The 24,326-nt window shown below is 35.3% G+C and overlaps 2 protein-coding genes and 1 non-coding gene across 3 annotated transcripts; 1 reads left to right on the top strand and 2 right to left on the bottom strand.

The window, feature by feature from the left end:
• Positions 1-5,252: 5,252 nt before the first annotated feature.
• Positions 5,253-5,326, bottom strand: Trnan-guu (transfer RNA asparagine (anticodon GUU)). The gene has a single exon. It is a non-coding gene; the product is annotated as a tRNA-Asn (tRNA).
• Positions 5,327-5,875: 549 nt separating this feature from the next.
• Positions 5,876-15,730, top strand: LOC134272601 (activating signal cointegrator 1 complex subunit 3-like). The gene is made up of 15 exons (XM_062754818.1): positions 5,876-5,891; positions 6,913-7,174; positions 7,448-7,868; positions 8,242-8,386; positions 8,853-8,964; positions 9,315-9,385; positions 9,706-9,827; positions 10,198-10,333; positions 12,387-12,512; positions 12,759-12,959; positions 13,156-13,296; positions 13,508-13,672; positions 14,604-14,760; positions 14,970-15,196; positions 15,512-15,730. Exons 2-15 carry the CDS (start codon positions 6,931-6,933, stop codon positions 15,728-15,730), a joined length of 2,487 nt encoding a protein of 828 aa, XP_062610802.1. The 5' UTR covers positions 5,876-5,891; positions 6,913-6,930.
• Positions 15,731-17,091: 1,361 nt separating this feature from the next.
• LOC134272600 (uncharacterized) lies at positions 17,092-23,483 on the bottom strand. Its single transcript, XM_062754817.1, has 3 exons — positions 23,452-23,483; positions 19,551-20,005; positions 17,092-18,466 (listed from the first exon to the last, which is right to left on the bottom strand). The coding sequence occupies exons 2-3, from the start codon at positions 19,970-19,972 to the stop codon at positions 17,092-17,094; spliced, it is 1,797 nt and encodes a 598-aa protein (XP_062610801.1). The 5' UTR covers positions 19,973-20,005; positions 23,452-23,483.
• Positions 23,484-24,326: the final 843 nt, after the last annotated feature.

Here is a 24,326-nt window from a genome sequence, read left to right on the forward strand (position 1 = left end):
CATTCCAAAGTGTGGCTTTTATTGATAAAATGTTGGAATTGTAAATTTACATTTAATTAATATGTATAGTGATAGATTTATTGTAAACAAAGCCAACATATCCACTTTCTTTTTTTAGACCCATCATTTTAACACACCCCAAATGTTACACACCAATACGTCAGATTTCCTTCACGAGAGATGGCAGCACAATGCTGGCGGTGTCTGATAATGCCACAATCTGGAGGTGGGACCGAGTCAAGTGAACCATGACAGATGTCTCTAGACTCAGTGACCCATGACAAAGGTCAGGGCATTTTAATTGGAGTGTGTCTGCAACTTTTAGAGGCTGGTTTGGACTGAGAAGCTTGGGGAAACAAAACTTTATGAACTGGAATGTTTTGCAATGGAAGAACTACCGTGTAATTTGAAGAAATTAAAGAAACAAATTGTATATAAAAATTATGTTGCATTTATTTTAATGGAAAGAGGGTGGGGTATGTCAATGTTTGTTTGATTTTGTTATTATTGTCCGGTTGCATTTCTTTGCGGTTTTAATAAGATCTACTCTAGGCTAGCAGAGCTGGAACTAAAAAAAAAACATGTACATGTATTACCGGGTAATATAATTACCAATTTACCATCAAGTTACATACAGTTGGAGATAGCAAAATCACACTAACTTTGAAAAAAATATTGTATTGTTAACTGACCTGATACTTGATATAAGTCGATTTCTTGCTAATCAAAGTTGTTTGAACCTTGAACTTCAATACATGTATATTATAAGCTCTTTTTTCTGAATGAACGTTGAATGTTTTAATTAAGTTAATGAATAAATGTCAAACATGATCAGGTTTCCTCAAGCTCACACAGGGTTTCAAATTGTAAGTTTCTCTTCTGCGAAGAGATTTTAGAAGGTCTACTATATTTTCTGGTATATATCAAAATTAATATTACGCTCACACTTTTTTATACAGTTTATAGCTGCAGAACTTAGCTCTCTGAAAAAAATATATTGACAGACCAGACAGCTACAGTGCCACCCATTGTAAAAACTGTATAATTGTTGCACACAAAAAGTTGCCCTAAGTTCGGGATTAATTATTCCAAATCCTTACCACAATCATGAAAAAGATAGATTTAAAAAAAATTCCGAACTCCTCTGTGAAGTACTTTCGCAGTTGACATCTCCAAAAAGTGCATTGGACCGAATTATCTTGCAAACCAAAATGGCAGTATAAATGGACAACATTTTCAAGGACCTCAATTTCAGGGCCAGGAGGGCTATTTACAACAATTGAAAGGAATGTTTTATTTTGGAAACAGTGAAAGAATATGTTAGGAACACATGGTTAGTAATATTTTGAGATGAAAGTTTAAAAACATACAGAAATAAATCCAGAAACAGCTTGCTTTTTTGTGCGCAAAAAATACAACTGTACAGTGGAGCCTCATTTATCCGGACACTTTGGTTCCTAGTCAATTTGTCTGGATATGTGAAGTGTCCGGATATCTGAATTACCAGTTAAACAAGACAAAATAACTTTTAAAAAATCTGTTCCGATGAAAAGTCATCTGGATGCTGAAGCATCCAGATTTCTGGCGTCCAGATATCTGAAGGTCCACTGTATCATACTTTTTTTTTCAAATCGGTGGCACTTTAGCTCTCCGATCTGTCAATATATATTTTTGGATAGCTACAGTTCTGCAGTTTATTGATCAATTTTTTATAGAGTTCTATTAATCGGAATGTTGTAAAACAAAGAACAAGGTTCACTTTTGCTTTATTTGGTCCTGTTAATTTCTGAAAAACTGACACTGTATAGTTTTAGTTAACAATGCATTAAATATCACTTAGATCTTTGGTGACTGCCTGCCTATCAAAAATGATGTCATTTTCTGGCCAGTCAATGCATTATGACGTCACGCAATGCGTCAATTTCCTCATATTCTGAAAAAGTCAACAAAAACGGCCAATATAAGGCTATTTTTTGATATTTGATATAGAGCGCAACCTCTGATCTAAAATATACAGCTAGTAAATGATAGAACTGTTTTTGAGGATTAATGGACATGTTTTATTTTTTAGATCAGAGAGTGCGCTCATATTTTTCTTCACTGAAAGTACTCAATTATACCTGTTTACCTAAAAATTCAAGAACATTGCAATTTCATAAAGCCAGTTCTCCTAGACCTGGACTTTTAGAAGAATTTTTTTAATAGGATATGAAAGCACCAAGTCTCTACTTTATTTTTATGCTTCAAATAGAAAATCAAGTGTTGATCAATTTATTGGTATTTCTACAGGGCCATTTTATGCATAAAGTGAACTGACTTCTTTCAAGTATATGTAAAACTGGTATGATATCAATTCTGGAAAATACATAAAGAATATTTAGGCTGATTTATCATTTTTAACAATGAACTTTCTTTTTGCCCCATGAGGGCCCTTAGTTGGTCAATAAACGAAATGAATTAAAGGTACTTGGACACAGATTTGAAGTTATTATTTTCTTGATAATATTACGACTTATATATTTTAATAGCATTTCACACAAACATTAATTAAAAATCTTATTTCATATGAATGATATTAAAATTTCAAATTTTTGGCGGGTTTGATTGACACATCCTTGCACTTTCACAAATTAATTTTATTAGCTCACCTGAGCTGAAAGCTCAAGTGAGCTTTTCTGATCACCCGGCGTCCGTCGTCCGTCCGTCCGTCCGTCCGTCTGTAAACTTTTCACATTTTTAACTTCTTCCCAAGAACCACTGGGCCAATTTTAACCAAACTTGGTACAAAGCATCCTTGGGTAAAGGGGTATTTAAATTGTTAAAATCAAGGGCCAAGACTCCTTGCAAGGGGAGATAATCAAGAAAATACGAAAATAGGGTGGGGTCATTAAAAAATCTTCTTCTCAAGAACCACTGGGCCAGTAAAGCTGAAACTTATGTGGAAGCATACTGGGGTAGTGTAGATTCTAAATTGTTCAAATCATGACCCCCGGGGGAAGGGCGGGGCCACAATGGGGAATCAAAGTTTTACATAGAAATATATAGGAAAAATCTTTGAAAATCTTCTTCTCAAGAACTACTTGGCCAGAAAAGCTGAAACTTATGTGGAAGCATCCTGGTATAGTGTAGATTCTATATTGTTCACATCATGACCCCCGGGGGAAGGGCGGGGCCACAATGGGAATCAAAGTTTTATATAGAAATATATAGGAAAAATCTTTGAAAATCTTCTTCTCAAGAACCACTGGGCCAGAAAAGCTGAAACTTATGTGGAAGCATCCTGGTATAATGTAGATTCTAAATTGTTCAAATAATGACCCCCGGGGGAAGGGCGGGGCCACAATGGGGAATCAAAGTTTTATATAGAAATATATAGGAAAAATCTTTAAAAATCTTCTTCTCAAGAATCACTGGGCCAGAAAAGCTGAAACTTATGTGGAAGCATCCTGGTGTAGTGTAGATTCTAAATTGTTCAAATAATGACCTCCGGGGGAAGGGCGGGGCCACAATGGGGAATCAAAGTTTTATATAGAAATATATAGGAAAAATCTTTGAAAATCTTCTTCTCAAGAACCACTGGGCCAGAAAAGCTGAAACTTATGTGGAAGCATCCTGGTATAATGTAGATTCTAAATTGTTCAAATAATGACCCCCGGGGGAAGGGCGGGGCCACAATGGGGAATCAAAGTTTTATATAGAAATATATAGGAAAAATCTTTGAAAATCTTCTTCTCAAGAATCACTGGGCCAGAAAAGCTGAAACTTATGTGGAAGCATCCTGGTATAATGTAGATTCTAAATTGTTCAAATCATGACCCCCGGGGGAAGGGCGGGGCCACAATGGGGAATCAAAGTTTTATATAAATATATAGGAAAAATCTTTGAAAATCTTCTTCTCAAGAATCGCTGGGCCAGAAAAGCTGAAACTTATGTGGAAGCATTCTGGTATAATGTAGATTCTAAATTGTTCAAATAATGACCCCCGGGGGAAGGGCGGGGCCACAATGGGGAATCAAAGTTTTATATAGAAATATATAGGAAAAATCTTTAAAAATCTTCTTCTCAAGAACCACTGGGCCAGAAAAAGGGAAGCTTATGTGGAAGCATCCTGGTGTAGTGTAGATTGTAAATTGTTCAAATCCTGACCCCCGGGGGAAGGGCGGGGCCACAATGGGGAATCAAAGTTTTACATAGAAATATATAGGAAAAATCTTTGAAAATCTTCTTCTCAAGAATCGCTGGGCCAGAAAAGCTGAAACTTATGTGGAAGCATCCTGGTGTAGTGTAGATTGTAAATTGTTCAAATCCTGACCCCCGGGGGGAAGGGCGGGGCCACAATGGGGAATCAAAGTTTTACATAGAAATATATAGGAAAAATCTTTGAAAATCTTCTTCTCAAGAACCACTGGGCCAGAAAAGCTGAAACATATGTGCCCATGGAAGGATCATGGGGTATTGTAGATTTCAAAATGTCTAAATTATAATCATAGGGGTAGGGTGGGGATGCATTATGTATAACAAGGGGGAAATCTGGTAATGAACAGAATGGTCAAAGCTTCTCAGGTGAGCGATGTGGCCCATGGGCCTCTTGTTCTTAATCCTTAGGGAAAAGTGGCAATCTCGTTATGTATAAATGAAAAATATTAATACTATAATGCAGAAAATTTAGAGTAGGCATGTTCGAAAGCAAAACAAACACACAATGTATTGGCAGTCCATGCAGTTGTGGTAAGCAGACTGTGACGGCTGAACGCACCCGTTGAATTCTAAACATCAACAATAACAGAACTCGTGCCCTGTTTACAAAAACTTTGTACATAACACGAGTGTGCTCGATTTGCTAAACTCTGTACGCAACTCTTAGTTCGGAATGACGATACTTGTGAAGGAATTTTGCTTTCTAACATTTCTACTCTGAATAAAATTATTTTTCTGGATAAAAGTTTTAATATTTCTCATTAATACACAACAAGATTGCCACTTTTCCTAAGGATTAAGAATAAGGTTAAAATTTGTGAAAGTGCAAGGATGAGTCAATCAAACCCGCCAAAAAATTTGAAGTTTTTATAAAATAACTTTTAAATGAAAAAAGATTTTTAATTAATTTTTGTGTGAAATGCTATTAAAATATATAAGTGGTAATATTATAGAGAAAATATTGACTTCAAATCTGTGTCCAAGTACCTTTAAATTGAATTATTAATTGCTAACAATTAGAAAAAAAAAAAAAAAAAACAGAAAAAAAAATTGAGCGTCCCTGGGTGGGCTCGAACCACCAACCTTTCGGTTAACAGCCGAACGCGCTAACCGATTGCGCCACAGAGACTTCGATGTCATAGTGAGAAAAAATATTGTATTTAAATTTTGTAAAGCGTTTACCAGGCCTAGTTTGATTAGACCTTCTTCCGGTTTTCTGCAGTTGCTGATTGTGCAAGATGGTTACTTTGTGCACACGTGAATATTGATGTAAAATGGTGAAATAATAACACTTTCCAGTAGTTTTGGTACTGGATAAAAGATTATAACAAGAATCAAAAACACGGTAAGACCGTCACTGACTACAACAGCATTGATAAACGACTCAAACATTGAGAATGTCTGTCTGATAGACTCGAGTTAAGGATTTATAATACTAGAAACAAAAGTGAAAGCACGCAGATGCGAGATGATTTTTAAAAAAATTTTCTGTTACAATCCATGTTATTCTTCAATGGAGTTCAGTGTGCTTCCAATCAATTCACCGATTTCCAGGCTAAAGTTACCAAAATTTATAGACTAAAAATGAATGTCTGTAAATACTTGGGCTCCAGCCTCTCAACCATACTGATGTGGTTCTCTTCCATGAATGTTTCGCCAGAGATAGGAAACAGTGCTATATCATCCTGACATATGTAATTATTGTCAGGAGAGTGTCGATCTATTGCTCATTTACTGACCATTGTTGTTTATATAATTTGAATACAGTTAATTCTCGATAAACCGCCACCTTTTGTACTTTAGAAATTATGGCGGTATAACGAATTTGGCGATGAATTGAATTTACCATCTTTTAGGAAACAAGAAGTAGAGTTAGCGTTCTTAGAAATACCATTTAGCGTTTCTATTCTTATTATTACATGTGCATGCATATAAAAACATATTTCTAAATTTGAAAATACTTCTTTAATTATGTACAATTTTGCTAAAACAAAATGTGTAATTATGAAATAAAGACAAGTACATATGTTTGCATGTAAGTCTGCGCGTCTGATATTGAAAAATAAAAACGTGTTGGGTAGATCATCGTGATATATTGCCGATAGTAGGTAAAATGAATTCTTGAATAAATTCATTGTTTATGGCATCATTGTTAATGAAACGTTCACAATTTAAACCGTACAATTATTTTTTTTGTTTTAAGTTTAAAGCAGAGATCATCAAAATAATATCGTTATCGGTGTACTTTAACAACGACGGCTTTCGTCACAGTGGCGAAGCCGTGACTAAATGATTTTTATTAAACAGAATACAAAATTATTATAACAGTTCATGTTAAAATTATTCTTTATTTAAATCTTATTTAATTATTTAATTGCATGTACCTCGCTGCGTTTGCATACTTTACAACAGGGAAAGCGTCAACCAATTAGCCGCGCTTCACTGACCACATGCACCTGTGGCGGTATATCGAGAAAATTGACACTTAAAAATGGACGTTTGTTGTGAAAACAGGGTGGCGGATGGGGGTATGCGAATTTGGCGTTATAAAGAGAATTTTATATAGCAGGAAAAACGTTCTTGGGAAATCATGGCGGTATTGCGAAAATGGCGATGAATCGAATGGCGATAATTCGAGAATTGACTGTATATTCATTGAATATCATTTAATTTCAGAATAAAACTACATTTTAATATAGAGTACAAATTTTACAGCCAGTTAACCTGAAAGCAATGGCGTCATTACCGCGACTGACGGGAGCTTTACGAGCGTTTGCCAATGTTAGCAGAGACACAGGAATATCACTCACTGATGAGCATCAAGAGTTGGTCCGTAAGCGGCAGCTGGCGGCAAAGAAACGGACAGACACGGTCAGCTGGCAGAGACTGACGGAGGTCATAAACAAAGAAGCTGATGTGTCAAAAGAGGAAGTGAAAGCTGCTCTCAAAGAACTGACTCAGTACACCAAATCAATAGGTGTGGTACTGGTATTTTGATATATTATAGAGCTGAAAACAGCAAAGGATAAGAATTTGAAACATATACTATTGAAAAAACTTCTCTGTCAATTTGTCTTTCAATGTTTTAATTTTTTCTGTAAATTATTTTTTAGATTCAATAAGAAATAACCAATATATTGAGGCATTTAAGGATATCAATGAAAATTCAAAGCTCTTTTCTTTGCCAAGTTACTGTAATATGTAACATATTAAAGGATCTGTTCTTAAGAATTATTTTTGTGTTTTTCAGTGGGATCAGAAGCAGATTTAGAGACAATGGAGAGTTCAGCAGCATTCCTGTTTGAACTTCTGAAGTCAGCTAATATTGTTGGGAAAAAAGAGACGACAAAACTTCGACAGATCTTTGGACCATTTCCAGCCTCAGCAGCGAGCAATGCATGTTCATTGGTCAACAAGATAGTGTCATGGCTACCAGAAAATACACTAGATTCCCTTGGTAACCAAGACCGACAAGAAGCTGATGGAGAAGCTAGTGTCAAGGAGTTTGGGATGAACATCAAGTTCGTAGGTCAAAGTCCAGAGTCTTATTTTGAGGACGAGGACTTTAGTTCTGATTCTGATGAAGGTGAGAGGAGAGAGCTGGACCTGAAATACGTAGCTTCCCCCCATAAGCCGATCGCTGCCAAGAGGGAATCACCTGACAAGGAAAGGTAACTAACATTCTTAGTAACATATTAGAACATATGATGTTATATGAATGGATTTAACTTAATGTAATTTAAAAAGTGTCCTATGCTCAAAAGCGATTAAAACAGAATATTTGTTAAAATAAAATGTTAAAGTTTACATACAAATGCAGGTGTTAGCCATGGGTTGCTATCATTGAAAGAGAACATATAACCTGTGTTTCTGACAATGTATAGTAAGGGGAGAAATGTGTTAAACTTGCATTTTCAGTTTTTAAAGTTAAAACTTCTGGGCATGTTGAAATATATTTCATTACAAGTGAATAGAAGTATATTTTAATTGTTATTTTTGGTTTCACCAGGAGTAAATTTACATAATATCAAAATTTTGTTGTAGATATGATGCCTCATGGCTTCAAAGGGAAGTAATCAAATATTTTCCTGGTGAGGAGAATTATCTGGGTATGAGTAGAGAGGACTTATGCTCCACCATATTTGATGTTCTAACAGCATCCAACTCAGACGAAGAACTACAAAATAATGTAAGTATATTAAAGTAAATTCAGAGAGAATCAACCTAAGCCAGAGAATTTATGCTCCCCCTCCTATGGAAGAAGGCTTGAAGAAGATGGCTGAAAGACCTAAAAATGCAGATGGTGAGAGAGAAAAAAAGACTGACCTTTACTTTTGATTGACCTTTACTTTTCAGCATTTAGCCTTAAAGTCAAGTACAGGTCTTTCTCAAGTTAAATCAAGACCTTAAATTTCATTGCAAAAGCTTAGAAAGATTCAAAATTAACATATGAAATCTGTAAAGGAAATGATTTCTTGTGCAAAAAGAAGACTTTATGAAATATCTTCCAAACAGACAGATCCAAATTAATATCCCTCACTTTCAGTGAACGCTTGGGGCAGAGGAATAAGGAAAGCTTTATTTTACTGTTGTATGTCACTTTTAATAACAGTGTTGAGAGAAATAATTTTTCAAAGAGCATTTTTTTTTTGCAGCTCTTTGAGCTTCTGGGCTTTGACAGATTTGAACTCATTCAAAGTTTGATTCAAAACAAAGGAAAAATTATAGAGGGAGCTTTAACTCGCCCAGAGAGCAGTAAACAAACACGTAGGTATAAATAGTTCTTCTCAACAACTAAACAGTAAACAGAGTGTAGCCAAAATTAAAATATCCTAATATATTTCTATGTAAGTAACTGTATGGTCATACATGTATCTTAATGGAAGTTTAGATTGGAAAAATGAAAAAAAGATACAAATAAAGCCTGGATTCTGAGGAAAGGGGAGAGAATTAGGGATTTGAAAAGTTACACTAAGAGGCTGCTTAGCTTTGGATACTTTTAGAGCTGTAAATTATTTTTGGCTGTCTTTGGCATGATTGGAGTTAGTCAGCTACATTTAGCATGCCGTCTTAACTTCTGACACTTGTCTAAAACGTGATAATGATTTGAACTTTAGGAGCCAAAGCTGATGGAGGAAACAGGCCACCTGTTACCCGGCCCACCTATGGTTGTCAAGTTACAGTACAGGTAAGACCCCCTCCCCCCCCCCCATTACCTGACCTAATTATGCCTGTCAAGTAACAGTACAGGTACGACCCAACCCCTACTCCCCATCCCCTGACATAATAATGACTACCTGGTATTAAATGTAGATACTACAAAGAAAATAAGCAGTTATGCTTTCTGTTATTTGACTTAAATTATTGAGAAGGTAAAGATTATTCTATTGTAAACATCTGAAGCAAGCAGATCCCACAGTTCATAAGATTACATTCTTTATATAAAAAATCATTTGGTTATTATATAAGGCTATGGCTAAAATCACATTAAAGTTTGCCTATTTACAGACAGAGGATGAGAAGCATCTGATGAAGATAATGAGGAAGGAGGAGAAGAGAGAGAGGAGGAGAGATGAGGAGGAGGAAGATGTGGGCTTCCTCTTCAATCCTCAGCAACTCAGGGCTCAAAGGTCTGTACAGCAAAGAAAATAAGTTTTCCTCCCAAAGGTGTGTAGGGGTACAGCAAAGAAAAAAAGTTTTCCTTTTAAAGGTTTGAAGAAATACATGTAAATAATAGTGCCTGAAAGGTGGAAAGAAAATCTTATTTAAAAAATTAGATTTTCTAATACTTAGTTTGTGGTTTGATGGTAGGTAATATTAGGTCCATGTGGAACTTTTATTTACGGTAATATATAGAGCATAGAACTACAAATAACACATAGTGGTAGGGGAAAAAATGCTTGGAAACTTTACTTTTCTACCTCCTTTGATGTAAGAAATGCACCTGCTTATGTAATTGTGATATCTGGCTTATTAAGCATCCGCTAAGTCTTATTACAGAGAAGCAGCATTAAAGGCGCCCACTCCAATGTTCAGTGGGGGTAGGGGAGGTTACACACCCAGAGAGAAATATCCGTATGTATTCGACTCCATGGAAGAGGCCAGGCAGTCCTCAGCTTTTATTGGAGGAGTCAAGGTAACCATAGACTGGTCCTCAATCAGTACTTATACAGTAAAACTCTGTTATAACAAAGTCACTGGGACCGCTATATCCCTAATTCGTTATATCTGTATAAGAAATTCGTTATGTTTATATAGCTGGGGATCCAAGATAACTTCCCTATATCCGTGTTCGTACTAAGTGAGATTTACTGTTCATGTATTCAGTATTTTCAATGTTATGTGTAATGTAACAGTGCACAGTGCTCCAAGTTGCGACTAAAATTTGTTTTGCGACTAGAAATTAAAACTAAGTCGCATTTTTGCGACTGAGAAAATTTGGGCTGGCAACGTCCATCTTTTTATGATAGGGATTGAGATTTACGTTTTCAAGATTCTACATCAAGACAATGTTTGAAGATATATACTTTAACACACTTTACAAAGCGTCATATGGACTTGGATCACGTAATGTTATGACAGCATGCTGTAATAGTAAAGTTTGATAGAACGAGAAAAGTATATACAGAGAATGGCATCCAAACGTCGTAAACTTTCTAGAGTTTCTCTGACCTGGTTATTAAAGTATTAGTCAATTAATGGCTTGCATATCACAATTAATTAAGTGTTTTGGCGGCATTGACAATGACTGTGTTATGGGTGAGATATGTAGTAGTAAGTAAACAGGTAAACATGATAAACAATTGGCAAAGTCCTATCTCAACAACTGTCAAAGTTTTATTTTCTTTTGATTAAACTTTAATTCTAGGATCAGATTACATGTGTTCTTTTGTGTACCATACAAAGGGTGGTTGTATTTAATAAAAATATATCCTTCAACTAGCAAAAGATTTCTAGTCACAGTAATTAATAATCTTTAATTTAATAAAAACATAACACATGTGGATGTTAGTTCATTGTTTTAATTTTATTATTCACATGTTTTCGTCATGGCGAGTGAAAAATTTGTTAATGGCGACCATAAATTCTGAAATGGTGACTGAAAAAAGTTTTAGGCCGCCATTTAGCAACCTAAAAGTAAGTGCGCCTTCGAGCAGTGTATAAGGGGCATCGGTGTATGCTTTTGATTAATTCATGTTTACTGCAACATGATTAAGTCAATGAGTTTTTTAACATAAATGTATAATGAACTAATCGGATATAACAAGTTCCAATTATGAATCTCAGTTGTTCACCCTTGGCAGTTACCTATAACCTGTTTTACTGAAAGTTCTTAGTAAAGGTTTATATATAAAGAGTAATTTTTAGTGTTGGCAAATCGGACGATTTTTAGTAACCGGTTACTCGCTCAATCTTTCGATCGAGTACCCGGTTACTCGGATGATTTATTCATATTCATATTTATCATTTATCTCATCCTTTTCTTATCGGTAGAAATAAAACACAATTATATTGTGAATGCTTAAAGGTACCCATGCATGCATTATCTTTAAAGAATTTTCATACTGTATTTATAATTAGAAAATTAATTCAATCAAAAGAATAAAAAAATATTCAATGTTTCACGCTATTCTACAATGGCATTCATCACCTTTTAGTTTTCGACTCCCCATATATTATGTCATATGATCAAGCAGAATAATTATTTAGAAATTTGAAGTCACAACCGTACACAATAACTCCAATTCACATAAATTACATGTTACAGGTATCGAATAAGCTGTTCTTGTAAATACTTTCAAGATATATATGTCTTTGGCGGCATCTTGTTAATCTATTTAATTATGTAATTATAACCCAGGTCTTCAAATCTTGTATAACCTGCTGGCAATCGAAGCTACCAATTAACTGTGAAAACTAATCAAAATGAATCGATCGTATTAGTGAAACACTAGATCATTAAATCTAACGGTAAATAGAATTAGAGAAATGCTTATGTATACGCTCATAAGCAAATTAACTTTTGTTATTTACTTTATATGATGTATTTTTATCCGAGTAACCAAATAGCAGTTTTACTAACCGACACTCGCATCATTCGACGGTTAACCGGGTACTCGTTGCCAACACTAGTAATTTTGTGTTGTATTGGATACTCTATTGTTACAATTATTTTCTCCAATTATCAGATGGTTTTACCAGACACGTTCACCAGGAAGAGTACTAAGTTGGCCGAGGAGGTCAGGATCCCCCACACGGAAGCTCAGGCCACGAATGTAGGGAACCAGAGGGTACAGATCGCTGACCTAGATGATGTAAGTCATGTATTAGGCGTCATTCTCTTATATCAATTGAGGTTCATTTTAGTCTGATGTTTTATCCTTATACTTACTATCAAATTAAAAATTGCAAGAATGATAACTAATTCTGTTTAAGATTTGATAAAAATACTACTATTCTAGAAATGAAAGGTGGAAAACAAGCAGAAATAGGGTTAAGTAATATTCAAATCAGTCTGATATATAGGCACCAGTTTTAAAGAAAAAGGATTTTTGTTTCAGGTTGCTAAGCTAGCATTCAAGAACACCAAAGCCCTGAATCGAATCCAGTCAGTAGTGTTTGATGCTGCTTACAAGACAAATGAGAACCTGTTGATTTGTGCCCCCACTGGTGCCGGGAAGACTAATATTGCCATGTTAACAATACTTCACGAGATGAAACAGCACATCTCACAGGGGGTCATTAAAAAAGATGAGTTCAAGGTCAGTCTCCGAAAAATAAAATAGTGACAATCTAATAAAACCAACATTTTCATTATTTACACATTTAGTTCTGTACAGGACATGCAATTAATTTCATACATTTTAGAAAAAATACAATTTTATACTGAAAAGAAGAATTTCTTCCAAAATTTTGAATGAGAAAATGTAGGAGTCAAAACAGTTGCTGTTATTGTAGATAATTTATGTGGCCCCTATGAAAGCATTGGCGGCGGAGATGGTCCGTAACTTTGGGGGTCGATTAGAACCACTAGGGATTGCTGTAAAGGAACTTACGGGCGACATGCAGTTGTCAAAGTCTGAAATAATGAAAACACAGGTACCACTGACTTTGATAATAAATCTGTAATTGAATTTAGACAAAGGAAATGCTATGATTCAAATTCTGTTAAGACTTACGTAATGTATTCATCGCTATTGAATTCTCACATAAACGCATCAAGTACCAGAGGTTGAATAGAGAAAATTTTTAATTTTCTTTCAAGTAAATCTTAGATTGAAAGTAAAGTAAAATTTTTATTCCATTGTAGATGTTGGTGACGACACCGGAGAAGTGGGACGTGGTGACTCGTAAGAGCACTGGGGACGTGGCACTGACCCAGCTGGTCAAGTTACTAATTATAGACGAGGTCCATCTGCTTCACGATGACCGAGGGTCAGTCATAGAGAGTTTGGTCGCCAGAACCATCAGACAGGTATAAAACAAGGACCCACAGACGATTTAATACAGTAAAATTAGGCTAAAAAGAAATCACTTATAATTATGCCCCCCCTTCGAAGAAGGGAGGGCATATTGCTTTGCTGCTGTCTGTCGGTCCATTTAGTTTCCATTCATTTCTTCACAATCGTTGCACATACTGAAACGAAATTTGGTATACAGGTTTATCAGGTAAATATCTAGGTCAAGTTCTGTTTTGGGTTTGATTGCACCATTTTTGACAGAGTTATGCCCCTTGGACTTAGAAAAATTCAACTTATTTGCAGTTTCCGTTCATTTTCTTTGCAATGGTTGCACATATTGAAATGAAATTAAGTATACAGATGTTTCAGCTGAATATCTAGGTCAAATTCTGTTTTGGATACGATCGAACCATTTTTGACAGAGTTATTCCCCTTGAACTTAGAAAAATTCCGCTTATATGCAGTTTCCGTTCATTTTCTTTGCAGAGGTTGCACATATTGAAATGAAATTTAGTACACAGATTTTTCAGCTGAATATCTAGGTCAAGTTCTGTTTTGGGTACGATCGCACCCTTTTTGTTAGAGTTATGCCCCTTGGACTTAGAAAAATTCCACTTATTTGCAGTTTCCGTTCATTTCCTTTGCAATGGTTGCACATATTGAAATGAAATTAAGTATACAGATGTTTCAGCTGAATATCTAGGTCAAGTTCTGTTTGGGTAGGATCGCACTATTTTAGACAGAGTTGTGCCCTTTTGGACTTAGAAAAAATCCAGTTGGGGGGGAGGGGGGCATAAGTGTTTTACAAACATCTCTTGTTACCCATAGTACTGTGCATTTACATGTATTTCACTATTTGCAGTGAGCTGCAAATAAACCATTAAAGATTTCTCTTTTCCTGCAGCTAAAACTGTATGCTGATAGGTTTATGATAAATGTTTCTAGGTGGAGAGCTCCCAGAGTATGATTCGTATCATTGGTTTATCTGCCACCCTCCCTAACTACATTGATGTGGCCCGATTCCTTCATGTCAATCCTTATGTAGGACTCTACTTCTTTGATGGAAGGTTTAGACCAGTTCCTCTCGGACAAACATTTGTAGGTAAAGGAAAAAACTTCTTTTGTTCTGGCTTCTGCCAAAACAATGTTTAGTGAGTAGAGTTTCCTCTTAATGCTCAGTAGATTTCGTTAACAATTTACGTTTTGAATTTTAAATAATGTTCTTAGTATTGTTACATGTAAAATTATAAATTAAATGCACTTTAATACAAAAAAGATTAATTTCATATGATTTTACCATATGTTTTGCAGGAATTAAGGCGACCAGTAAAGTTCAGTTTCTGCAGGACATGAACACGGTTTGTTACGACAAGGTCCTGGAACAAGTCAGGCAGGGTTACCAGGTGATGGTGTTTGTTCACGCTCGGAACGACACGGTCAGGACGGCCATGGTCCTCCGAGAAATCGCCAAAAACAACGGAGAGATGGGGTTCTTTTCTCCGGAGCAGTCTGCTCAATACGGGCAGGCCGAAAAATCAGTGAGTTAAAAATAGCCATTGTAACCATTGATTCCAGTTAATTAAATATCTCCAAAAAACAACGCGAGGAGAAAAATTGTAAAGTAACAATCCAGTATGTGTGCTTATCATTGGTGACTACATCCTGTCAATACTTGGAATGCAATATTAAGTTACCATTTGACTTTTCAGTTTATATATGAGGCAAATTTTTTTCATAATATGTGAATATAAAATCTTTTAAAGGGAATTATGCACAAGGAAGTACTAATCTTGCAGCTACTTTAGACTTGGTGATTATTTTCAGCAGAAACTAAATGACACTTTGTTTTTCAGACCCTGAAATCTCGTAACAAGCAGCTGAAGGAACTGTTCCCAGATGGTTTTGGAATTCACCATGCGGGCATGCTGAGGCAGGACAGGAACTTAGTGGAGAGATATTTCGCGGCAGGACACATTAAATGTCTGGTGTGTACGGCCACTCTAGCCTGGGGAGTCAACCTACCCGCACATGCTGTCATCATTAAGGTAATTCAGATTAGCATTTTTTCCTAAGACGGTTTTTGATTTTATTATGCTCCCGGATCTATAGATCCGAGGTGTATATTGTTTTTGTCCTGTCTTCGTTCAGATGTCAACTACGAGAGAACTTGATAGAGGAGAGAGGAATTTTTTACAATGTTACAGTTTTTGCAATTGAGGTAAAAATTTGTAAGAATTAATCAAAAATCGAGCGCACTTTTTTGTGCGCAGTAAATATACAGTTTTTTCAATGGATGGCACTGTAGCTCTCTGGTCTATCAATAATTTTTTCGGAGAGCTACAGATCTGCAGCTAAAAAGATGGGTACCCCAAAGGGTAACAAATGGAAGCACAGACAGATGGACATACAGACGAACGGACATCCCGATCACTATCTACCCTCCCACTTTTCAAGCTAGGCTATAAGAACAAAAATAGGGTGGGGTCATTAAAAAATCTTCTTCTCAAGAACCACTGGGTCTGAAAAGCTGAAACTTAATTGAAATCATCGATGGGTACTTTATATTCTAAATTGATAAGATCATGGTCCATGGGGGTAGAGTGGAGCCACAATGGGGAATCAAAGTTTTACATTGAAATGGGCAAAATATCTGAAAATCATCTTGAGAACTACTTGACCAGAAAAGCTGAAACTTTTGTGGAAGCATTCTGGGGTAGAGTAGATTCTTTATTCTTCAAATCATGGCCCACAGGCGTAGGGCAGGCCACCATAGAGAATCAAATTTTTACTTTGAAATATATACAAGGCAAAATCTTTAAAAATCTTCTTCTCAAGAACCACTGGGCCAGAAAAGCTGAAACTTAAGTGGAAACATTCTGGCCTTGTGTAAATTTTAAAAATTTCAAATCATGACCCTGAGGTTAAGACAGGGCTACAACAATAGAGATTCTCAGTTTAACAATGAATTTCACTGGAGAAATTTTTAAAAATGATTTTCTCAAGAACTTTTAGGCCAGAAAAGCTGAAATTTATGTGGAAGCATCCTGGTGTAGTGTAGATTCTAAATTGTTGAAATCATGGGTCCCGGAGGTAGGGTATGTAGGACCATAATAGGTAAGGGGAAATCTGATGAGGAACAGCAGGGCCACTGTAACTTAGGTTTGTGTTGTGGCCCATGGGCCTTGTTTGATATCATATCAAAGTGTAGTGTATTTCATGATTTTCATCGTCATCATCTTATACTTATATTGTTATCAGTTGGTTGAGACATTAATGAATTTCAGTCTTAACTCCTGTGTAACAAGATAAAACCTTTTTCATATTTCAATTCAGTTTACAAGTACATGTAGTTGAATTTCTTCACAATTTTAATTTAGTCAGCCACAGGGAGATTATCTCAGTTATATACAGTTTACCGGTATGTTTACATTGTTTACATGTATTTGATTTTCTTCACTTTACCACTGTTAAACTCAGTTACAAAGAGGTTGTCTCTGGTGTCTACACATAAACCCATTGGATCCTGTAGATCACAGTTATTAATGTAACGGAGCAACTGTCCGTTCTGATCTAGGATGTGGATACAGTTGTTGTGACAGTCTGCTGTCAGGATCTGACTCTGGCTGTCTGTTGTGATGCCATATGGAATGAATGATCCCTTAGTAGTAGAGGGAGTAGCAGTGTATCTAAATCGGAGTGTTCCTGCCTGATTAACCACCACTACTGCACTGGCTCCATAGTCAGCTACACAGATATCCAGGTTCCTGTTCTCTGTGATGTAGGAACAAGATAAATATAAAGGTGTGCCTTCACTATCAAACTGAATGGTTTGTTTCCTTGTGGAGCCAGAGTAACGGACAACTTTTGATTTTTTATAATCAGTACTGGTCATGGTAACCAGGAGGTCATCAGATGAGGTACTACAGACATAGTAAGGTATCCACCCCTGTAGTCTGATCACTTCCTGTATCTGTTCATTCTTCACTATGTTTACAGTTCTTGTATCTTGGTCAATATAAACTAGATCTCCACTCCTTGTCACTGCTATGTCCCATGGTCTGTTGCCAGACTTAGTTTGGATTGATTTCAGTATTTTGCCATGGAGGTTGTAGAGTTTTAAGAATTCATCATTCCCAAATGTCCAGATTTCTCCATCATTGAGGCAGGTAACACTGCATAGTTTATCATACATAGTGTCTATTGTGGTGATGAGCTCTGGTTCATCAAGAATTGGTTTCACTTTAGGAGTGGATATAGCTTTTGGTTCCTCCATTTTGTAGCCTTGTTCTTCTGTAGTAATGGATAATGCTGACAGAGAACCAAACATTTGATGGAGCATTGCTCGGTTGATTTGATGTGGATGAAAACTTGGTAATGAAGTATTTGCTCTAGGAGGTAATCTTCTGAATTGGGCATTCCTGGGTTTATATGCAGATGTTAGGGAGACATCATTGGAGTCCAGTATTTTCTTCAGATCAACTATGCTCTGTTTTACATCAGAAGTAATCTGCTTGATTTCTTTTTCCTGTTTATTTAGAGCAGCCAGGTGTTCAGATTTCATCTCATCAATTTCAGATTTCTGTTTGTTGACAATGATGTTAATATCTCTGTGCCAGTCTTCTCCTTGTTTGGTGACAGCTGTTGTCAGTTTCTTGTAATGCTTTTCCAAGTTGACTTTTTCAGAATTCAAATCTAAGGCCAAAGTTATTTTATCTTTAGGTTTACGGATTTTTTCAGCCAAAATGTCCATTGGGTGGTGACAAAATAAAAATAAAAATAATTTGAAACTTCTTTCAAACGGAACATCGCTGATTTCAAAAAACAAAAAACACCACCACACTTCTTTTGAATTGGTAAAAATTAGAAACATTTCCTGAAATTTGGAAAAATTATTTGTAGTAAATGAGAATCAAATAAAAGGAACTAAAATTTTAAATGATTTTACTGCAGAGGGTTTACTTCAGATCTTATTTGAAATCATTAAAAAATCTCTTTTTAAATATTAAAGATGTTGATCATAGAATATTGGGAACATGACACATTCATTTTTTAAAAAAAAAAAACCCAACTAATTTACTTTGATTTAGATTCATAATCTTGTAAACTATATTGTATCAATTATAAAGACGAAGTCACAGATTATCTTTACTTCTTTTAGTGAAACCCTACACTGTTGCCTATTTCTTTTTATTAGCATGACATTGTAGCTACTTATAAAGTAGAATGTCAACAAGTCATGTATCTGGGACCTATAACCATGAAAACGATCTATTTATCTGGTCATATTGATTTTTTCATACACTTATCACACAAAATTTAGCATGTGTCTGGGTTTTGGAAATGAAATTCGTTTTTAAAAAAACGTACACAGTCTTTGTGTGCAATTTCTACAATTTTTGTCCAGTTTCAACATATTAATTCCTTATTTTTGAATTGGAAGAAAAATATTACCAATGGGAAAAAATAGCGAAGTTATGTCATTGAAACAGTCAACAGCTGATATTTGGTGGTTATTTTTATTTCCATAAAAATCATAGAAGATTACGTTTTAAACAAGACTCTTTGGGAAAAAGAAATATTGCATCTCCCATAGTTTGCTCTTCTTTCATTTTCTCTGAAAAGTTTCTAGACATCGTGCTATCTCCAAGACATTTTAACTGCACTTTGAAAAAAGACATGCTTGCCGCCATGTTTACACATTTCTGTTTATAGTCACTGAAACGTTTGAAAGAATGAGACGTTTTAATACATGTTTAGGACTCAGACGCATTATGAATATTAAAACCCTGATGATCAGGCTTGAATTTTCCGGAAAATTATCGAAAGTGGTGATAAAATCCATTATATTTATTTTCTAGACCCTGAAAAAATCGGGTCGGCGGATCCGTAAACCGAAAGATATAAAAACTGTGGCCTAATGTCATTTCTTTGTATTTAGGATAGATTTTTTCCTCTAGTTCTTCCAAGTCATTTTCTAAATCTTTTGTTTTAGAACTTAGTTTTTGTAGAGCATCAAGTAAATCATGTCCTTTATGTTTCCCAGAGGAGAGGCAGTTAGAACAGACAGGAATGTCACATTTCTCACAGTAAAGTTCGCAATGTTTCTGGGTGTGATTTGGACATTTTGGGTAGTTAGGAGTAGAAGTTCTGTGTCTGTATGGTACAACATTGTGTCTTTTAGATGAATCAGAGAGATGCTCCCCTACACAGGCCTTACACAGGTTAATCTGACAAAGTTCACAATGACTCTGTAATGCTGCTTTTTGACACAGGTCACAGAGGAGGTGTTCTTGGGCACTATAACGGGGGTCCATCACTGGGGTTTAGGTTCAGTTCATTACATGACCCTGTAATTAAAAGTAAATGGAGACTTAGATCACATGATTACAGGAACTTATAAAAGCGATTCTGAACAAAAACAAGAGAAGTTTTTAGCTCACCTGAGCCGAAGACTCAAGTGAGCTTTTCTGATCACATTTTGTCCGGCGTCCGTCTGTCCATCTTGTCTGTCTGTAACTTTTCACATTTTCGACTTCTTCTCATGAACCGCTGGGCCAATTTCAATTCAATTCACTTTATTGATAATTACTATGTCGGCATACAGTCATGAACATTAATAACATAACACAAATTAACACAATTAATACATGCATATACAAAGAGAGAAATATGAGGTGAACAAAACTGTGTATTTCTCAATATTAATCTTCAAGAAACAACATATCCTTCTAGCAGTTGAATATCAACCAAACTTGCCACAAAGTATCCTTAGATGAAGGGGATTCAAATTTGTTCAAATGAAGGGCCACGCCCTTATTCAAGGGGAGATAATTGGGAATTAGTGAAAATTTGGTGGCATGTTTTAAAAATCTTTTTCTCAAGAACCACTGTGCCAGGAAAGATGAAACTTATGGGAAAACATCTTCAGGTAGTGTAGATTTAAGTTTGTTCAAATCATGACCCCCGGTGGTAGGGCGGGGCCACAATGGCCGACCAAAATTTTACATAGAAATATATAGGAAAATTATTTAAAATCTTCTTCTCAAGGATTATAAATCCATGATTGCTTATATTTACATGAAAGCATCCTCAGGTAGTGTAGATTCAGGTTTGTTCAAATCATGACCCCCGTGGGTAGGGTGGGGCCAAAAAGGCCGATCAAAGTTTTACATAGAAATATATAGGAACATTTTTAAAAAAATCTTCTTCTCTAGAATAGCAAAGCCATAATTGATCATATTTATATGGAAGCATCCTCACATAGTGTAGATTCAAGTTTGTTCAAATCATGACCCTCAGGGGTAGGGTGGGGCCAAAATGGCCTATCAAAGTTTTACATAGAAAAATATATATGAAATTTTTTTTAAAATCTTCTCAACAAGAATTGCAAAGCCATAATTGCTTATATTTATATGGAAGCATTCTCAGGTTGTGTAGATTCAAATTTGTTCAAATCATGACCCCAGGGGGTAGGGCGGGGCCACAATGGCCGATCAAAGTTTTACATAGACATAAATAGGAAAATTCTTAAAAATCATCTCAAGAATAGTAAAGCCATGATTGGTCATGGGACTTCTTTTGGATGTAAACTTTTCAATAATAAACCAATTTCTACTTTTTCCTAGCCACAATGCTCAGGTGAGTGATGTTGCCCAAGAGCCTCTCGTTAAGTTTTGTGTTTGAAATTCTAAGACCGTTACACATTTTGGAAATAACAGTAGGGAAATATGTAAAAAGTGTTTACAGTTTAACAAATAATCTGTACATCTTGTTGGAAAGATTTTATTAGGAAGAAAATGACGTTAAAGAAGAAGGTACCGTATATATACTTGCCTATAAGTCAGTCTGCCTATAAGTTGGTTGTATTTTTTTTAGGTTATTTGGCAGGGATTTGCTATTGACCTGCTTATAAGTCGTTACAACTTTTTGCCAGATTCAGGTGACAATTTATAATAAATGCTCTGATGTTTTATCCTGATTTTGATTAATATTTTTTTTTAGAAATGAAGTCGATATGTAAATTTAATCATAAAAAATAAATGCCTTCCCAAGATTAAATTTTTTTATTAGATACATGTATATAAAATACATGTAATTTATGTATAATCTTATAATACCGGCACACCGATACTTTGTTCAAAGGTAGCTGTTGAAAATGTTTATAGAATACTACGATTCGCCATCCAGAAAAATACCAGTTCTTTTATGACTCGCCTATAAGTCGGACATAGACTTTTTGGACTTCAATTTTAACTCCCAAAATACTGACTCATAGGCGAGTATATAGCTTTAGTGTGTCCTAAAAATTTAATGTTCTTAAAGTTATGAAATTGGCTTTAACAATAGTTGAATAGGTGAATATGATAAATCGTTAAAGAATGTGGCATTAAGGAGGACCTTTCTGGAAATATGCCATCATTAATTTGGCACATTTCTAAGTTTAATGCAGAAAAAACTCAAAATGACTCATTTCTGTGCTAATTGTTCTTTAGAAAATAGTGTCTGCCACCATCGCCCACTTTAATTTTTGGATATATTATGTAAACTGCTATCTCAAAATCTTTTTGGGCAACGGTGGCAGAGTATATTTTCAGAAAGAAAATTCCACTGTAAACAGATGTCCTCTGCAAATTTTTAAGAAAATACGGGAAATGCGCAAGTTGATGACGTCACAATTAGCATTTAGGAGGTCATATGAGAAAAAAAATTTGTGTATTCTTACTGCAGGGAATTCTTATGATTCAGAAAGAATGGATTTTGATTTCTTATATCACTTTCATAATTTAGAAAAATACAGGGCTTAATTTGTATTGAAACTGTACCCTGTTCTTTTACATTTTGTAGTATTGATTTATATCATCAAGGTAATGTACAGTAGAATCTCATGCCCTATTTACACAAAAAGTGTAATTCAAATTACATGAAGGTTTCTGCAAATTAAGGTCAGACGACACGTTCCTCAAATATATTTTTTGTATCTCTACGTATTATATAAAAAAATATTCATATTTGTCCTTCTCTTCTGACTTCTACATCGCTTTCAAAATGATTTTGAATATAAGTACACCAAAAATTGTTATATAAGCTATTCAGAAGATTACACATATTTCGATGACAAATTCTTGGGGAAAATTATATATTTTTGAGGAATGTGTCATATCTGACCTTAAATTACACGGAGAATTTAATGTGAATAAGTTTAATTGGAATTAATTTACTGCGTATTAAATTACTTCGAATTAGCTCCGTGTGAAAGGTAAGCAAAGCTAATTTGAATTAAATTTTGACGCATGCGTAAGGGGAGAATTGAGTCACAGTACAAAATTATGTTGGTGGTTAGATATTGGTATCTGTGCTATATTTGGTTCAAAAATCAAGGAAAAGTATGTAAATCACTAAATGTATACCTGTAGTCACTATCATTATTATATCAAATGGATTGCTCTGCATACATGACATGATTTACAAATGACATCATAATAGCCTTTCTGAATAGCCTTTTAGTAGAATTGAAATTTTAAATTGCATTAATTTACTTCACCTTAGCTGTCGTGTGAAGGCAATTTAATCTGCATTATTTTAATTTGCATTTGTTAACTTCGCATCAGTTTACTGTGAATTAAATTAACTCTCAGTGTGAACAAGCCGGCACTAAATGCATTTCAAGCTATATACTTTACTACACTTGAGATCATCAATGACAACTGAGTAACATGTCTTTCATTATGTTATATGCTACATATTATCTCATCTTGTAACTTGTTAAAATCTACTAAATATTACTTTTTCTCACCTCTAAATCCAACATGGCCTCCCTGATAATCCTGTATATTACAATTCACTTCCTGGTCTTCATTCTAGATGTTAACCTGTTAACAGGTCATGTGATTTAAATGCCTGAAGTTTAGATTGATTAAAGTTATGGGTTAGGAATCAGATGGTTATTGCATTCCCACAAATTAAGCTAATGGAAGGCGTATTGGACTCAACTTGTTAACTCGAGTGAGTTCTTTTGATCACCTGTTGTCTGTCTGTCCATCCGTCCATCTGCAATCTTGTCACATTTTCAACTTTTTTTCAAGAACCACTAGACCAATTTTAACCAAAGTTGGTACAAAGCATCCTTGGGAGAAGGGAATATTAATTTTTTTAATAAATTTAAGGGCCAACCCTGCCACGGAGAGATATTAAGGGTCCTCCACACACACCCAGCTTATGTTCTCATAATTTACTGAGCATTACTAATAAGAAACATCAATTACCTTTAAAAACTGGCCAGGAATTAGAATGATAATTTATACTGATTTTTAAAAGTAACTAGAGGTACTGTGAGCGATAAGCTCGCTAAATGATACCCCCCGCCTCCCATATGGTTTTAACTGGTGAAAAAGTCCATGTTTTCCTGTGGCCGGGAAACCCAAAATATGTGTCGGATCAAAAAGTAAAATAGGAGGTGCACAATGGCAATATGTAATAAAGATTCTGTGAAAGTTTCATCAAATTTCATTCAGTGGTATGAGAGGAGTTGCGGATAAAAGATGGGTACCCCAAAGCGTAACAGACGGACGGACGGACGGAAATACCGATTACTATATACCCTCCCGCTTTTCAAGCGGGGGGTATAATAATTTCACAAGTTTCAAGATATTTTTCCCAGTCTGTTTTCAT

This window comes from Saccostrea cucullata, unplaced genomic scaffold (assembly GCF_032062105.1).
Source record: "Saccostrea cucullata isolate Sc308-1 unplaced genomic scaffold, CSIRO_AGI_Scuc_v1 ctg8151, whole genome shotgun sequence".
NCBI lineage: Eukaryota > Metazoa > Mollusca > Bivalvia > Ostreida > Ostreidae > Saccostrea > Saccostrea cuccullata.

What these genes read in the sequence shown, in the direction of transcription:
- LOC134272600 (XM_062754817.1), bottom strand. Translation starts at nt 19,972, where the DNA reads ATGGACCCCCGTTATAGTGCCCAAGAACACCTCCTCTGTGACCTGTGT. An exon ending in CACAGTTTTTATATCTTTCG is followed by an intron (nt 18,467 to 19,550) that starts GTTTACGGATCC and finishes TTTTGAAATCAG; the next exon opens with CGATGTTCCGTTTGAAAGAA.
- LOC134272601 (XM_062754818.1), top strand. Translation starts at nt 6,931, where the DNA reads ATGGCGTCATTACCGCGACTGACGGGAGCTTTACGAGCGTTTGCCAAT. An exon ending in AGAGAGCAGTAAACAAACAC is followed by an intron (nt 8,965 to 9,314) that starts GTAGGTATAAAT and finishes TTTGAACTTTAG; the next exon opens with GAGCCAAAGCTGATGGAGGA. An exon ending in GTTGTCAAGTTACAGTACAG is followed by an intron (nt 9,386 to 9,705) that starts GTAAGACCCCCT and finishes GCCTATTTACAG; the next exon opens with ACAGAGGATGAGAAGCATCT.